Source organism: Xiphias gladius, chromosome 18 (genome assembly GCF_016859285.1).
Source record: "Xiphias gladius isolate SHS-SW01 ecotype Sanya breed wild chromosome 18, ASM1685928v1, whole genome shotgun sequence".
NCBI lineage: Eukaryota > Metazoa > Chordata > Actinopteri > Istiophoriformes > Xiphiidae > Xiphias > Xiphias gladius.
Genome location: NC_053417.1, coordinates 26,426,198 through 26,442,839, shown reverse-complemented (window position 1 = coordinate 26,442,839; position 16,642 = coordinate 26,426,198). Strand labels below are relative to the sequence as shown.

Below are 16,642 nucleotides of genomic sequence, written 5' to 3'. Positions count from 1 at the left end.
GGGGCAATGCGTGTTAATTGACATCAGTATGATGTAAAGACGTCAGATTTAGCCAAAAGGCAAATTCTCATCTGTTGTCCCGGGGGAGCTTAATGTTTTACATGAAAACAAACAAGAATTAAGAGAAGAGGTCAGCAGCGCACTAAGAGTAGTCAGCAGATTCCCGTTTTATCCTGTTTATCGTCATTGTTTTTGGATTTTTCTTGTGCCGGGTTTTGATTACACCATGGAGGGTGGGGGTTCACTGATCACCACTAGCTGTACTTTAGCAGCAACGAATATGGGATGAAAATATAGACCCTCAAGCCATTTTTATCTAAAAATGTATTTTACTTCAAATCTAAAATTTGAGGATAGCAGTTCCACATGATTCACCAAAAAATGAATTTTTGATTGTCCCTGATATCTTTATTTGTTCCCACCTTCTGGCTTTTTCTTTAAAGCCCCTGAAAACTTGATTAACACCCCTCAAAAACCTTTTTTTTTTTTTGACTCCAGTGGTTTTAACTTCTCACCTTGCTGCGGTGGTGCACAGGTGTACTCCAGGACCCCACGACATCGCTGCTGGTCTGGGCTACAGGTGCAACAAAGCACTTGTCGGACCGCGCCCAACTACACTCAGCAGAGGTGAATCAGGCTTGAAACCTTCAAGAGGCCAGTGAAACACTACATATCAACCCGATTTTAATCTTTAAGATCTCATCATCTACAAATGGCACATAACACTAATTAAACAGTTGTTAAAATAGACAATATTCTGTTTTATGGCAGCTTTTCTATACACCCGAGTGGAGTGATTAAGTATATGATGCTGAAATGTAACACAGGGGGAAGTAAGGCAATATGCTAATTGTCGAAGAGTTGCTGGGTATGATTAAAGCTGCAGTGAGTATTATTTCTGATATTAAAACTGGATCAGATGACTCCTGGTCATGCGAAAGGTCTGCCGCTGGAGGATTTAAGGGGCCGCTCCACTGATTTTACACATGAAGATCAGTTAGCTTGTGATAGCTAGTCCGACTGTTTGTTGATTTCAGCCCAGCGTTCAATACAATCTCCCTCATACAACCGACTGGCAGTCACACCACAATGCCGGAGCCCCCCCCCAGGGTTCTGTGCTCAGCCCCCCCCATGACTGCATTCCCACACATGGACAGAACTCTATTGTGAAGTTTGCGGACGACACCACCGTCGAACAATGATGAGAAATCGTACCGGCAGGAAGTCAGTGATCTTGCAGAGTGCTGCACAGAGAACAACCTACTGCTCAACGTCGACAAAACCAAGGAGCTGATTGATGATTTTCGAGAAAAAAAAGGAGGCAAAGACGTGCTGGTGAAGAGTTTTTGGGTTCTGGAGACAGAGAACCTGTCGTGGTCATCACACCTCACCGCCCCGGTGAAGGCAGCTCAGAAGCGACTGTACCCCTTAAGGAAACTTAAGAGGGTTAAATTCCCGTGACAAGTCCATGTTAACTTTTACAGAGGATCAATAGAAAGCATACTGGAAACATCACAAACTGGCCTTTGTGATGTTTCATGATAATTGTATGTCATGATAAGCTCATGAAACACAATGTATAGTTACGGATTAACCAAATGATTCCCAGCCTTTTTTGACCTTTGACCCCTTACGAAAAAGCAGTTTGTGGTTGAGGACCGCAGTCGTGTCTCACGTGGCTCAGACTCAGTTCGACGTCGGCAGATGGAATGAAAAAAATGTGTAGCGGAACTCTCTCGACCATCACCTCATGGCCCCTGAGGTTTATCTTATGACCCCGACCCAACGGGCCCCTGTATATAAACAAGTTGAGACTAGGTCCACCTTGTCCAGCTACATCCATGAAATGCTGCGTACACATAGATGCATCAGTATTAACAGTCTAAGAATGTCATAAACGATAATGTGTCAGCCACAGGGGCCATTTGCCTGCTGAATTAATACTTTTACTACTTTCAGTCCATTTTGCTGCTAACAATGAGTAATAGAAACTGTTACCAAACCCTGACTGAGAGTGTTTTCACATTCCACTTGACTTCGTGGTTTGGTCTTCTGAACTGCAGACTGAGGAGGAAGTCGGCTAGAATCGTTGGCGCTGCCAGCCCAATATCGGGAAGCCAATGAGTCAGCTGCGTCATGCCAGGACAAGAGACAAAGCCTTTAGCATCCGGACAGACAATCCTCATCCTTTATTTGAACTCTTGGAGCCACTTGAGGGTGCCTTTGGCAACCAAAGATATTTTTGTCTTGCCCCACAGTATTTTATGTTATGCTTTCATTTTTTTATGCTTTGTTTTAGGTATTTCATCTGTAATTTTTACTTGGATGCTGTAGTCTACTCTAGACTTTTTTCTCAATGTTATCTTGTTGCCGGATTTTGTTCTACACGTTATTTGTTTTCTATGTCACCTGTTCTCGTGCTACTTGAGCCAAAGACAATTTTCCACAAAATAAAGTTATTCTGTTTTATTTAAGGCTGCAACTAATGAACATTTTCCAGATTCCAAGGGGATGTCTTCAAGTGTCTTGTTTTGTCTGCCCGACAGTCCAAAGCCCAAATATATTCAGTTTACAACGATATAAAACAGAAAAGCAGGAAAAGCTCACATTTAAGGAGCTGGAACCAGTAAATTCACTGTAAATCACTTTAAGTTTGTTCAACTTAGAAACACGAGTTCCCCTTAAAAATGTGAATTAACTGAACTCAGTTTGAATAGTTAGTTAGTTTTATGAGTTTTGAAAATGTGAAACTGAGTTAAGATGACTGAACTCGAGAAAACGAGGGCAATAAACTTAACAAAAAGATATTAATAAAGAGATAGTAAGTTGAATTGACTGTTACAGTTACATTACAGACAAATATGCATTTCTTTTACGTTTTCTCAGTTTAAAGAGTCAGTTCTTCAATGGACTTACAGCCGAAGCTGCTGAAGCTGCTGTGTACCAGCATGAGTTCCACATTAACATGCAAGGCCTCTTCCACTGTCAAATACCTGATGTACAGGGGTCAGGACTGAAACCAGTACCAACCTTCATCACGGCTAGCTTTGTTTTCATTATTATGAAAACTGAATGAGTTGAGTGAACTCTCAGCAGTTCATTCATTCAACTCGTCATTATTCAGCATACTTTTACTTAAGCATAATTTTCAATGAAGGACTTTTAGTTGTAATGGAGTATTTTTGCAGTGTCTTACTGTTACTTTTACTCGAGTAAAGTAACTGAGTACCCCCTCCACCACTGATGTTTGATTTTTCCCCTAAGGCTGTGGTTCCCAGCCTGGGGCTTGGGACCCACCCAAGGGGTCGCTTGATAAATCTGATGGGTCACGAGATGGTTAAAATAATAGTTACACAGAAAACACCAATTCTTGTATGCAAAATTATGTTTATTTTTCTTCTAATCTTTTCTCAATCTATTAATTACTGTTTAAATTTTACATCTTCAGCTTTCAGGCTTCTAAGGTATTCGAATCAAGTGCACGAATAATCCCTCTTTGTTTGAACTGATGAAAAATATGCAAACTGACGAGGGCTACCAGGAAGACAAATCTTTGTTTTCAGGCGTCACAAGCCTAAAAGTTTGGGAACCAGCGCCCTGAGGTTTGTATATGCCACCGAAAATAGAGAGTTGCTATTTCAGACCGTGGGTCTTAGCGTGAACGCACCATGAACCGGCGATTTACCACCCACCTGAGGTCACCTGACGCGGTAGTATCGTTTTGATTGGTCCCTTTGAGCTGTCAATCATGAACTCACCACGTGGTTATAAAAACACGGATGGGCTCGAGGGGGCGGTGGTGGACTGTCAGTAGAAATATGGCGTGGCCAAAGTAATGATTTATCTCCGTAGTTTAAACGTTAATTGAAAGTCAGTAGAACACAGTCGGAGTTTGAAGGGTGACCTCTGGTTGTCGGCGCCGTGTCGGTGTGAGAGACCCGGTAGAGTAGCGGTGAGAGAAGCTAGTTCAGTTTAGTGACGGCAGCCCTCAGGAGGAAGTGATACCGCCTGCACCAGCGCTCTCAGCACGGTCGAGGATAGCCTGTCTACGGTCATGGCTGCCCTCGGGAACTCGGGTGCCACCTCCAGTCCTATGGTGATCCTGGCGCCCAAGACCAAAACGAAAAAGAAACATTTCGTGCAGCAGAAGGTGAAAGTGTTTCGGGCCAGCGACCCGGTTCTGAGTGTCTTCATGTGGGGCGTCAACCACTCGGTGAGTCGGTGAGCTAACGTTTCAGTCGGTGCTAACGTTAACCGCAGTGTGTCGTGTTAATCAGCTAGCTCAGCTAGCAGCAGCGTTAGCAGCTAACGCTGACCTCCAGCGAGCAGGGCAGGAGGGAGGTGGAGGTGTTACACCGAAATCTGTGACCTCTCGGATTGTGCCACACTCAGGCCTGGATCAGCCCACCGCCCGGGCAAAGTTGGCAACTGCCCAGGGGCTCCAGACCCTCAGAGGCCCTCAAAAGCCCCCGGTTCACTCTAGTGCGTTTCTGTTTATGTCATTTCATTATGGAGCTGCAGATGTTAGTCAATTAATTGATTAGTCAATCGAAAGGAAAGTAATCGCCAACTATTTTGATTAATTGTTTCAGTCAGTTTTTAAGCGAAAACTACAAATATTCTCAGGTTTCAGCTTTTCAACAAGCAAACTTCAGACAAGACCGTGGCCTTAGATTAATTATAAATGCCATTTTTTTCACCATTTAAAAAAGAAAAAAGCTTTATAGACTAATTGACTAATTAATTAATCAAGGAAATGATCAGTTCATTAGTTGATAGTCGTCAGTTACAGCCCTAATCAAATTACGTTAATTTCTTCTGTGTTCAGTCCAGTTAACACAGAGGAAACCACATTATTCTCTGAAACCCAAGTTAACGTATTCAAATTGCTTTTTTCTGACCAACAGTAAAAAACCCAAAGATGTTGATTTTACCATCATAGAAAACTGGGAAACAAAAACAAAAAAGACTTTAACAATTAATCAACCATCAGAATTGTTGCAAAATTTGTTTTTTTTCCGTCAGCCAATCGATCAACTCATCATCATTGTCATTTATTTTTTTTTTTTTTTTTTTTTTTTTTTTTTTTTGACAGCTACTGCTGAAATTTCTTATCACTTCACTGATGGGTGAAAGAATGCAGTTAAATATGTATTAAGTGTAAAGTCATAACATTAGGTGTATGAATGGCATCGCTTTGGACTAAAAGTAGCTCAGTCAGTGTCAGTGAAGAGAATAGGTAGGTAGTGCTGCTCTTGCTATAATGCTTTTTTCAACACAAATGCAAAAAAAAATGTTTAAAAGACTGGAACTGAAATGATTAGTTAGTTAATCGTGTAGTCGATTGACAGAAAATTAGGCAGCAATAATTTCGAAGCTCAATTAATTTTAATTCAAGCTGTTTTTCAAGCAAAAAAGAAAAATTGATGGTTGCAGCTTCTCAGTTGTAAGGATTTGCTCATTTTCCTCTTCTTACATTGTAGAAAACTAAATACCTTTTGGGTTTTGGACAGTTGGTTGGACAAAACTAGACTTTTGACTACATCACCTTGGGCACTAGGAAAATGTGGAGGACATTTTTTGCCTGGACCGCAACAGCGGGGCCAGCCCGATAAACACAAATGTCCTTGACTGAGTGAGTGATAGTTTCACTATTGGTCAACTAAATGCTGACTATTGGCCGTTGCTCTTTTATAATAGATTGGCGCAAACAGTTTCTATAGGGGGGTGTTTGCAGACAGTGTTGCCAACTTAGCGCCTTTGTTGCTAGATTTACCGACTTTTCAGGCCCCTTTAGCGACTTTTCTTCACAAAAGCACCTAGTGACAAATTTAGTGACTTCTTGGACCAACCTTAGCTACTTTCCGTAGAAAAGACTCACCAGTATTGACCCGCGAGCACGAGGTCGTGCTTTCACTCTGCAGGCAACACCTCTCTATGCATCTCACCTATCTATGCAGATCTATAATTGATATTGACAATAACCATTACTTGCAGCTCTATTTTAGACAATAATGTGGGCTGTTTATATGATTGTATTTAAGTAATCACCTTCTTTCTGCAGATCAATGATCTCAACCAGGTGCCTGTTCCTGTCATGCTGCTGCCTGATGACTTCAAGGCCAACACTAAGATCAAAGTCAACAACCACCTCTTCAACAAGTAAGACGCAGAAATAAGTACATATAGAAGCAGCACTCGTTGAAATCTAAATAAAAAATGACCTGTGAAAATGCAACAGACAACGTCTTGGTGGCCTGTGATGCTTTTGAGAAGCTTGTTGCTGATAGATAAAGTCAATTGGCTGTTAGCTCTTGTTCTGCCTAATTTACAGAAGAACATAAATAGATGACCAAGTCCCGCAGTCTGTGTTGGACCACTGAGCCGGACAGATATTTGGGATTTTTAAGACTTTTAAGTTTGTTTGTGTGTTGGCTCCTTCTGACTTTCCCACCTCCTCTTCCTTTGCAGAGAAAACCTTCCAGGACATTTCAAGTTCAAAGAGTACTGCCCTCAGGTCTTCCGAAATCTAAGGGAACGGTTTGGTATTGAGGATCTGGACTATCAGGTATGTGATGCACCAATGTACTATCCAGTGTGCAGACATTCCCGGTGCATTTAATATCTCTTTATTTGTTGACCCTCTTTCCATTAGTGTTTTATCTGTAACAGGTTTTTGTTTTTAAATAAATCTGATTATGTTAATGTTGATTGTGATCCTATGCTAATCTGCCTGCCCTTGGTGTTACAATCCCCAGGTTACGTTGACTCGCAGCCCCCCACTGAGGAGTGTAGACGACCAGGGAGAGGGTCTGCTCCTCAACTCTTATGACCGAACGCTGGTCATCAAGCAAATCTCCAGCGAGGATGTTGCAGACATGCATAGCATTCTGTCTGAGTATCACCAGGTGAGGTCTTGATGGTTAAAGGAGAGAAGTCTGGTGATGTTTTATGTTTTTCTTATTGTCAAAAAATGCCATGAAAAGACAAAAATTAACAATGTGTTAGTTCATCTCTTTATACTTTCTGATTTACCCTACCCTGTCTGTGGCTCTCAAACTCATTGGCTCCTGCTAAAGATGTAAATCTTAAAAACAAGCAACAGATACACAGTTAATTTCGTTAATTATGTAATTTCGATAAAGCAGTTGCGTTATTTGCACGCCTGCGTAGCATCGTGATACCAGGTGGCTAGCTGGCTCTGGTTTTATCGTAGTGGCTTTAACACTCGGATCCACGAGAGGGATTGATTGGAAAAAGGACTCTGCACACTGATCCGTGCTCTTGGTTAGTGTGAGTTGATTATCTGGTTTACGAGAGGCGTAGTCCCCGGAACAGTTCCGCAGATTCTACTTTGGTCAGTCTGTCCCTACCTGCTGGGTAGATAACCCTAGCTTTCCAGGTGTCTACTGATATCAGGCTGATGTCAAGAAACGCAAACAGCAGGAGCAGAGGAATTAATCTTCAACTGTTTTACACATGAAAACGTGTTTCAGTCAAATTTTAGCCTAGTTTTGTGAATCATCGCCAAGGTTTGTTTGTATGTATGTATGTATTTATGCAGTATCGCTCAGCCCTGGTTTAGTTGTTTAAAAAAAGCTACATTTTTGCTGGGCACTGTAGTTTTTAGCAAGCAGGAGCAAAAAGTGTATTTTCTGAGGACTATTTTCTGCTGTAGATTAATACACATTTGGTGCTCTGGCTGGACTGACTCAAAATAAATTACAGTTCCCAAGATAATCATAATGAAAGAACACGTCACCCACTGCAGTAGTGTGGCTCACTGATGGGTTTTTAATAGTTTTTGGACAACAGTGTGCCTCTATGACACAGAGGAATAAGATATCAGGTTTTGGATGTTACTTGTTGGAAGTGGCATCAATTCATTGTTGGTTTTAATCTTTTTCATAACACTTTTTTTGCAAAAACAAAATCTAGAATATCACCGGATTTGAGATGAGTTCATTTTATTTACATAAACTGTATTTTAAAATGTTAATCGACTGACGGAGTTTTCACCTGGACCGACATCTGGCCAAAAGCTGCAGAATGAGTGGTAGTAATAAATAGGTGACATGAATTTTTGGAGTCCCGGTTATACCTGTTAGATCCTGCAGTGAAACTCGGGCTATAAATAAATCTCCCGGTGAACATTTTTCCTCTGCCCTCTGTTCATTCAGTCATTCCTTCAGTCAAGGCTGTGCGATAGGATCAAAATCTCGCATATCCCGATAAAGGTCATTTCATATCCAGGTAACGATACATATCACGATACGGCACTTTTTCTTTAAATTCAGTGAATAAATGGTTGATTTGGTCTTGGCTGGTTGGAGTCCACCAGGTTCAGATTTACTCTGGTCCTGTGTCACGTTCACTCTTCTCCATGTTTGTTTGTGTTGCCTTCATGCAAATTTCCTTCCTGCCTGCATCCGTGTGGAAGAACGCAGAGCGTCGTCCAAATCACGAATAATATTTCCATAAAGAGTGTGATTTGCGACACAGCGAAATAAAAGATAGAGCGCAACATGAAACGCTAGACGTTTTTTATCATCACATGATGTATAACGTCGTATCGCACAGCTCCTACCTTCAGTCATTAATTAAGAGTATTTTTTTTATTTATTTTTTTGGTCAGTCTCCAGTTGTGACGACATCCACATACTCGCCTCCTGTCTGCTTTATTGAACTGTGCTTAAAGGCTCACATCTAGAGCACTGTGTGTCCTACTTATTTCCTATGTAATCTTTGTTTGGACCTTTTTTTTTTTTTTTCTTTTCTCCGTTGGCCCTTGTCATAGAGTTCCTAAAATGAGCGCTTGCTGGGGGATTTTCTCAAATTTTTCCGCCGCAGGTGAGCGAGGTCGACCCAAATGTGACTATTTCTAGATTTAACGTCTTGCCGGGAGCGGCAGACTGGTGCAGTGAGTAGGAAGACGGCTACATGTTCAACTTGAGGACGGCAAGTCTGTGTCCTGCTGAAGTGTCCTTAAGCAAGCAGCTAAATGCGGCTGTAAGGTGCTTCTCTCGGGCCGGACCTGACCGCTGACCTCCCTGTGGGGGAAGAGGAAGAATATCCCTCTGCAGACGAAACAAAAGAGTGTTTCTCATCAAGGTTAAAAGCCGACATCACAGCGTTACCGAGTGCAGACGACAGAACAAGTGCTTCGTTTTATGATTGTTGGTTTGTCACAGATATTCAAATGTTCATATCTACACATCTGTGTTCATATAAATAGCTGAGTACACCTGTAGGAGCGATAAGAGCGAGGTGACGTACTTTCACCTCTATTTTGTTTGTGTCTGTGAGGTGTAATTTCACATTTGCTGCCCAGACTGGTATCAGGTTCCATACTTGTATCACTGAGAGACTGTATACTTTAAAAACTAGTTCAGGGTAAACGTACCACTGAGTAAACTTTTGACTGCTTTGAACTCTTATTGGTATGTGTAGCTTTTGGTTATGCAGCCTACATGAAACTGAGAGGGAGATGAGGAAAATGGCAGCTCTGTTTCAGAGTTTTTGTTTTTTTCTATTTTTTTCTTTTTTTTTAATTCACTTGGCCCTGAATGAACTCATTGTAATCAGAGTTCCTGGTTTGGCATTGCACAGTTCCTTTCATAGATCATGACAGTTTTTCGGTTGCAGTTTACTGCATCAGATTTCTGGTTAATGTGTCGTTTCAGTGGAACATGTCTGGCATGCTGAAAAGCCGTTTTGTGTGGACCAGACTTGGTTTTTCAGGTGAATCGTCTCTACTAAAGGACTGAATATTGAGATGCTGCACTGCAACAGTTGGCCCAGGCATGAGGGCTGTTCTGTAGAAGGCTTTATCGTGGTTGCGCTTCTGGCTTTTATTTGGATGCATTTTCATAATGTAATTATGTAATTAATGTAAAGTGTCAGGTTTTGTTGTTTTGGCAGGTGTAGGGATTTGACCTTGAGGTTCTGAGAGCAGTTTTTCAAACTTTGAATCCAAATTTGGAAAAAGAAAATTCTGCATTGTTTTTCCACATTATACGGCATAAATCATTAATGCTCACATACACGAGTTATAGATGGAAAACTTCCTATGGAAAGCTTCTTATGTCTTTTTCAAATAGCCATAGTGAAAGATATAGTGCTGTAAAACTGATAAACAAATCTTTAATATTAACAGTGATTGAAAACACAAAACACAAGGGAATGGTTCCCTGAACAACTGTCGCTCACACAGTACCGGCTTGCTAAGGCACTGAGAGTGTTTTTCCACTGTCCCCGGCGCCAAGGGGCTAGAAATTTAAAAATCGATGTACAAAACGGTGTTCGGACACACAGAGTGAGTGTCTTTTTAACCTCCTGCCCATCCAGTGTGTTTCAGGGGACACTGAATGAGGTCAGTCTGAAGTGAGAGTCTATTTTAAGTGACTGTCACAGTGACTGCTGAGCACGGCTAAAAACCTAACCTGGATAAGACTCGGTAATTGGTTTTTCCGTTCAAAGTGACCGTTGGATGTCATCAGATGTAAGCCTGAGTGTCTTTTGAGAATGTTTACATTTTCTTCATCTGTGAATCAGTCTTACACTCTTTAACTGTATTTTATTATTTGTATTTTCAAATCTTTGACACTGCCCACGACAGTAATGCACATTTCTGCGCCAACCGTGCATTTTCCCTGTCGTTGGCTCCTCGCAGCACATAGTGAAGTGTCATGGAAGCACCCTGCTGCCACAGTTCCTGGGTATGTACCGGGTGAGCGTGGACAGTGAGGAGACCTACCTGATCGTCATGAGGAACATGTTCAGCCACAGGCTGGTGGTACACAGGAAGTACGACCTGAAGGTGAGCAGGAACGGCACTACACACAGTCTGACCTTTTTTAGTCACACATCCCACTTCTCATTACTGCCTCACAAACCAATGCGGAGCTCATGCAGATATGATGAAACTCTCCCTTATTTATGCTTCTCAGTTCTCTGTTTTATGTCATTGCAAACTGAATATCTCTCTTCGGTTTTGGACTGTTGGGCAGATAAAACATGACATTTGAAGACGTCACCTTGGGATTTAGGAAACCGATGGCGTTTCACACTGTTTTCTGGCATTTTTATGGACCAAAACAGATGCCCTGATTAACTGATGTTGAAAATAATATTTTGCCGCAGCTCTAATTCACACCTTTTTGCGTCTTCCTCAGATAAGAACTGGTTCAATGAGTCATGATATTTAAAACCATTTTGTTCTTGCAGGGTTCTCTGGTGGCTCGAGAAGCAAGTGACAAAGAGAGGGTGAAATTAAACATCTTGCCTACTATCCATTTTATATCATTATTAGCCGTCTAGCTCTCTCCTCTTTACCTAATATATCCTGCTAAAGATGTTTTGTTTTTGGGGTTTTTTTCTTTGTGGTTTTTTTTCCCTAAAGGGGAAAGAGCTTCCTACCTTCAAGGACATGGACTTCAGGAACAACATGCAGAAAGTTTACGTAACCGAGGAGCAGAAGGAGAAGGTCATGGAGAAACTAAACAGAGATGTGGAGGTGGGTGACCTGTTTCTTTAAATGCTGTTTGCAACAACCTTCCTGTTGTTGCAAACCTCTACCACACAGAGGCAGCATCTGCACACAAGGGATGCACCACTTCTGTGTTGCCATTTTGGCAGCAGGAGGATGGATGTGAAATTAATTTATTGGGGGGGGGTTAGATATTATGACATAAACTAGAATTGAAACAGTGAGATGATTGATAGAAGATTAATCTGCAACCATTTTAATAATCATTTAAGAAAAATGTAAGCAAAAATGGCAAAAATTTACTTTTTCTAGCTTCTCAAATATGAATATTTTCTGGTTTTCTTTGTCTTCTGTGATAGTAAACTGAACATCTGTGGATTTTGGACAGTTGGTCGGACAAATCAAGGCATTGTAAGATGTTATCATGGGCTCAAGGAGCTTGTGGAGGGCACTTCTTTTGCTATTTTCCGACAATTCATATATCAAACGATTTATCAAGAAGACAATCTGTAGATAACGTAAGCCACAGCATGTTCCCATCTGCGAACTAAGCGACGGAAGTTTTCCATTAAATATTAATCTGAGATTTCAGTTTACTAATATAGAACACAGAGAAAAGCATCAAACCCTCACATTTGAGAATCTGAAAGCAGAGAATTTTAGTCATTTATGTTTAAAAACAAAAAAAACAAACATGAGGATGAAAATTGTTGCTGATCAATTCTCTATCAATCAGTTAATCGACTGTTTAAGCTCTATTTAATGTAATAGCACTATTTTACCTTCTGTCTGCCTCTCAGGGTAAATCAATAACCTTTAGTTGTAAAACCCTCTCCCATTTTCCCCAGTTTCTGGTGAAGCTGAAGATCATGGACTACAGCCTGCTGCTCGGTATCCACGACGTGGGCCGAGCTGAACGGGAGGAGGAGGAGGGTGAGGAGGTTTCCAACGAGGAAGAACAGGAAGCAGAGAACGGCCTGGCTCCGGCCCCTATGGCGGGATCTTACGGCACCTCTCCGGAGGGAATCGCTGGTTACATGTCCTCCTGCAAACCTCTGGGGCCTGGAGAGTTCGACCCCTATGTGGACGTGTACGCGGTCGGGAGCTGCGCAGGTGAATTTTTGATTCAAGCCACGAATTGAGGAAATTTAAAACTGAAACTAAAATGTTACGATGTAAAAAATACTTGTCTCGGAATTTTTTTTCAGGCAGGGATGCACTTATCCACCATTTTCTCTCCTGATGCCGATTCTAATCCTTAAACTCAGAGTATCTCCAATACGGGTGCTCTCTTTTTCTGAAATTTACAGTTTGTGTAGCGCTTCTTTCCTGCATGGAACTCATTGGAGTCATTCTTGTGCAAGTCAACTTGGCTGTAACTGTAAAATATAACATACGTCCTCTTTTTAGGCTTGTGCAAGTTTTGATTAGATTGATCACGTATTCTGTGAAATAGCTCAACATCTACATTCATGGTTACCTGACGATTTACTCTAATGACTTTGGTTGATCCCAGAGTTTTTGTTTTTTTTTTTCTCATCAGGTCCAACACTCTGGTTCATGACCAAATACCTGCAAAATTATTATATTCCAATCAGCCTATGTACTCTGTGGTTAATGCTAATTAGCAAATGTAAGCATGCTGCCATGCAACACTGATTATATCACATGATCTTCCGCTGCAGATGGTCACAGTTGTCACTGAATGACCTGTTCAGTCCCATTTATTTTTTCAGAGCACTGAAAAGTTGAGATTGAAAGTTCATTTTTAGAATTTGATGAAAAATTTAGTTGTTGATTAATTTTTTCATCAACTAATTGATTAATCGATTGTGTCAGCACTAGAATATTGTATACCGTAGAGCTGAAAACAAATTAATTAATCGTTTGATTTCCAAGAAGAAACGCCAACAATTGCTGAAGAAGACTGAAGATTTGATGCTTTTTCTCTGTGTAACATCATTGTAATCTGAATATTTTTGGGTTTCGGACTGTGACGTTTTAATACTTCACCTTAAGCTGTAGAAAACTTTGAAAGATATTTTTCAAAATTTTCTAACATTTTATAGACAAAAAAAATAACCGTGAAACTATTTGGCAGCTTCAGTGATAATGAAAATAATTACTAGTTTCATCCCTAGTAATCTTCATGAGGATGATGCAGATCCAAAAGACTGGATCTGTTTGTCTTGAATGTTTCCTTGAAGTGTGTGTGTTATAATTTCACCTCCACTCTCATCATCTAGGTCATCCAGAAAATGTTAATAATATAGTTTTAGAGGTTTTGAGATTCATCTCTTAACAGGGAGCGTATACCTTTGTTTCTTTTTTTTTTACGAGGTCTGTCACTGCTGTTGTCGATGCAAGCCCAATACAATAACCCTGATTGTTCTCTGCCTTTCATCCCAGGAGCCCCTCAGAGGGAGGTCTATTTCATGGGCCTGATTGACGTACTTACTCAGTACGACACTAAGAAGAAAGCCGCTCATGCAGCAAAAACTGTCAAACACGGGGTGAGTCGCACAGGAGAGGAAGGAAGGAGATGGAGGGCTGCTGTCAGCTGCTCAAAACGTTCAGTTGATCCTGCAAAGAGGGCGAGCGTTTCATGTTTTCTCTCACGTCATGTCTTGAGATGTGCGAGGTTTACAGATGATGTTGGTGACCTCTCTTTTTCTCTCTCTCTCTCTCTGTCTGTGTGTCGCAGGCTGGTGCTGAAATCTCCACAGTCCACCCCGAGCAGTACGCCAAACGATTTCGCGACTTCATCTCAAACATTTTTGCGTGACACTCGCCTATGAACGCCGCCACGAATTCATCTGACTCAGAGCAAAAAGTCAATTTTATCATTGACCAAAAAAACAAAGTAGTATGCACACACAGATCATTATTTAAATTTGGTGATCTGAGGCAAGACTACGTACTTAACGTTGTAGCAAAATAATGTACTACTTCTGATGCATATATTTATTTCAAAGATTTAAGATGTATTGCTTATAGATATTAAGCACTCTTTACGGAATAACTCTGGAGCAATAGGGCACTTGGAAACAAAGTGCTGTTGATCAGTGTTCATAGTGTTAGACCGCATCAGTGATGGATCAAATATCAATATATTTCTGATTTTTTTTTTTCACTTTGCTCTGGTTCCCCAGGCATGAACTAAAGTTAAATGAAACACATTTGGAGATAAATTTATTCACGTTCTTGGTCAGAGTAAGATGAGAAGATTGATACCACTCTCATACCTGTCTGTTAAATATGAAGCTACGGCCAGGACATGGTTAGCTTAGCTTAGCATAAAGACTGGAAACTGTTGGACCGGCTCTGTATACCAGCACCTCGAAGTCTCGCTAATTAAGCAGTGACTTCTGGAGAGTCACTCAAACGGGCAAAGAAATAGTCTGGGACGTAGCTCACTGTAAAACCACAATGTGCCATTTTTTTTCAGTACAGTTTTTGTCCAGATTAAATGAACAAGATATAACATGTTACTTAGTGAAAGGTGACTAACTGTATCTTCCTGTTTCCAGGCTTTATGCTAAGCTAACCAGCTGCTGGCTGTTCACTGCTGAGATATGAGAGTATTAAAAGATCTCTCCACCGATTCAGGCTTGCTCTGACGTTGTTGATCTCACGATGGACGGGTGGGGGGGGATAACTGGGTCTGCTGCATCAATTTTTATCATCTTTTTTTTTTTTTTTTTTATTCCAAACCTCCTCCTTCCTTGTCATAACTTGCTGCCTACGTTACCCACGATGCCACTCGGCCGCTTCACGTTCAGTCAGAGAGTTGGGTCTAGCGTCAGGCAGAGGTGAGGAGCGGGGCTGCAGGGGCCCGGTAAACTCACTTCACGCCCAGATTTTCTTTTTCACTTTCAAACTCAGTCTTCAGACCCAACTGACGCTGAATTGAACAACCGAGTGCACAACGCTGCGAATGTCTTCCAGAGGAGTGCTGTTATCCCAATATTTAAACGATACTGCGCCCCCCGCCTTCTGACAATATGTCATACAAGCTAGGTCTTTTCCACCGTAACCCGACCGTTAACAATTTTCTCCTCTAACTCAGCAAGAAAGGGAATAAGTCCCAAAATGTCAAACTGTTCCTTTCTAGAATAATGTTTTATGGGGATGGGTATTTAAAAAAATCTAATGGTAGTCTAGACAGTTGACTTCTCTAGTATATTATTACTTATCTACAGAAGCATGCCATTTGAATGTTTAGAGTGCCAAATGTGTGGGATCAGAGCTTTATCAAAGCAGGATTTGCACTTCGCATACAATTAAATTGACACTGTGGTGACAGAATAGTTAAATGAACCACAGTTGGAAATGGATCAAACACAGTTTTCCACCAAAGTCTCTACTAAACCTCATACAGAACAGTCTTGTCAATTGAAACAGCAAATGTGTGGTATTTGAATAGAAAGAATATCAAATAATTTAGCCTGTAAACCTTTTTGCCAGCCCTGCTTCTCTTGGCTACCACAGCCTGTAAAGAGAGTGTGGGCTGGCTGACCTTGGAGCATTTCCTTTACCCACATAGATGAACCTGCGTTAATGAAGTGACCGGTCCGGATCCTGGGATCAGTCCTGCCTTTTTAACAACATGCGTCGTCGTGTCGATGTGTAATTCGACATCAAAACGCCTCCTGAAAATGAGCCCGACCATCGTCAGTCTGGACGGGCTCAATTTTGAACGCGGCGTAGGGTTTTGTGAGTTGACATGGAAAACGTGCGCTGTGTGAATCATTGTCATAGGTTAAGATTTAGAAAAATATAGTGGTAGAACTAGGAACTGTTGTCTGTGTATCGTACTGATTTAGTGATAACCAGGGTTCTGTGTTAAATATTGTGACAATAACACTACATTTCAGTAGCTTATGCAGTTAGCCTTAACACAGTGAGATGACACAGCATTCCTAAACACTGGCAAGGCAGCGCAGATACAGTAATACTCTGTGTGATGCCTCATCTACTCAATGATTGCACATGTTGTATTTTTGCAAATCAGCTTTTGGACCAAAATATATTTTATGAAAAATTTCTGACTCATTGACTCATTATTGTTTGAACCCCTGACTTTTCCTCTTGCGCCACCAGCCGGTTATCACTTTCTGCTTCATCTGAAATATCTCAACAACGGTTGCAGGG

General features: G+C 41.2%; 1 protein-coding gene across 1 annotated transcript; it reads left to right on the top strand.

Moving 5' to 3' along the window:
• Positions 1–3,758: 3,758 nt before the first annotated feature.
• Positions 3,759–16,532, top strand: pip4k2ca (phosphatidylinositol-5-phosphate 4-kinase, type II, gamma a). The gene is made up of 10 exons (XM_040152931.1): positions 3,759–4,213; positions 6,065–6,162; positions 6,472–6,568; positions 6,759–6,908; positions 10,673–10,819; positions 11,227–11,265; positions 11,402–11,515; positions 12,337–12,601; positions 13,898–14,001; positions 14,193–16,532. The coding sequence occupies exons 1-10, from the start codon at positions 4,055–4,057 to the stop codon at positions 14,271–14,273; spliced, it is 1,254 nt and encodes a 417-aa protein (XP_040008865.1). The 5' UTR covers positions 3,759–4,054; the 3' UTR covers positions 14,274–16,532.
• The last annotated feature ends 110 nt before the right edge of the window (positions 16,533–16,642 follow it).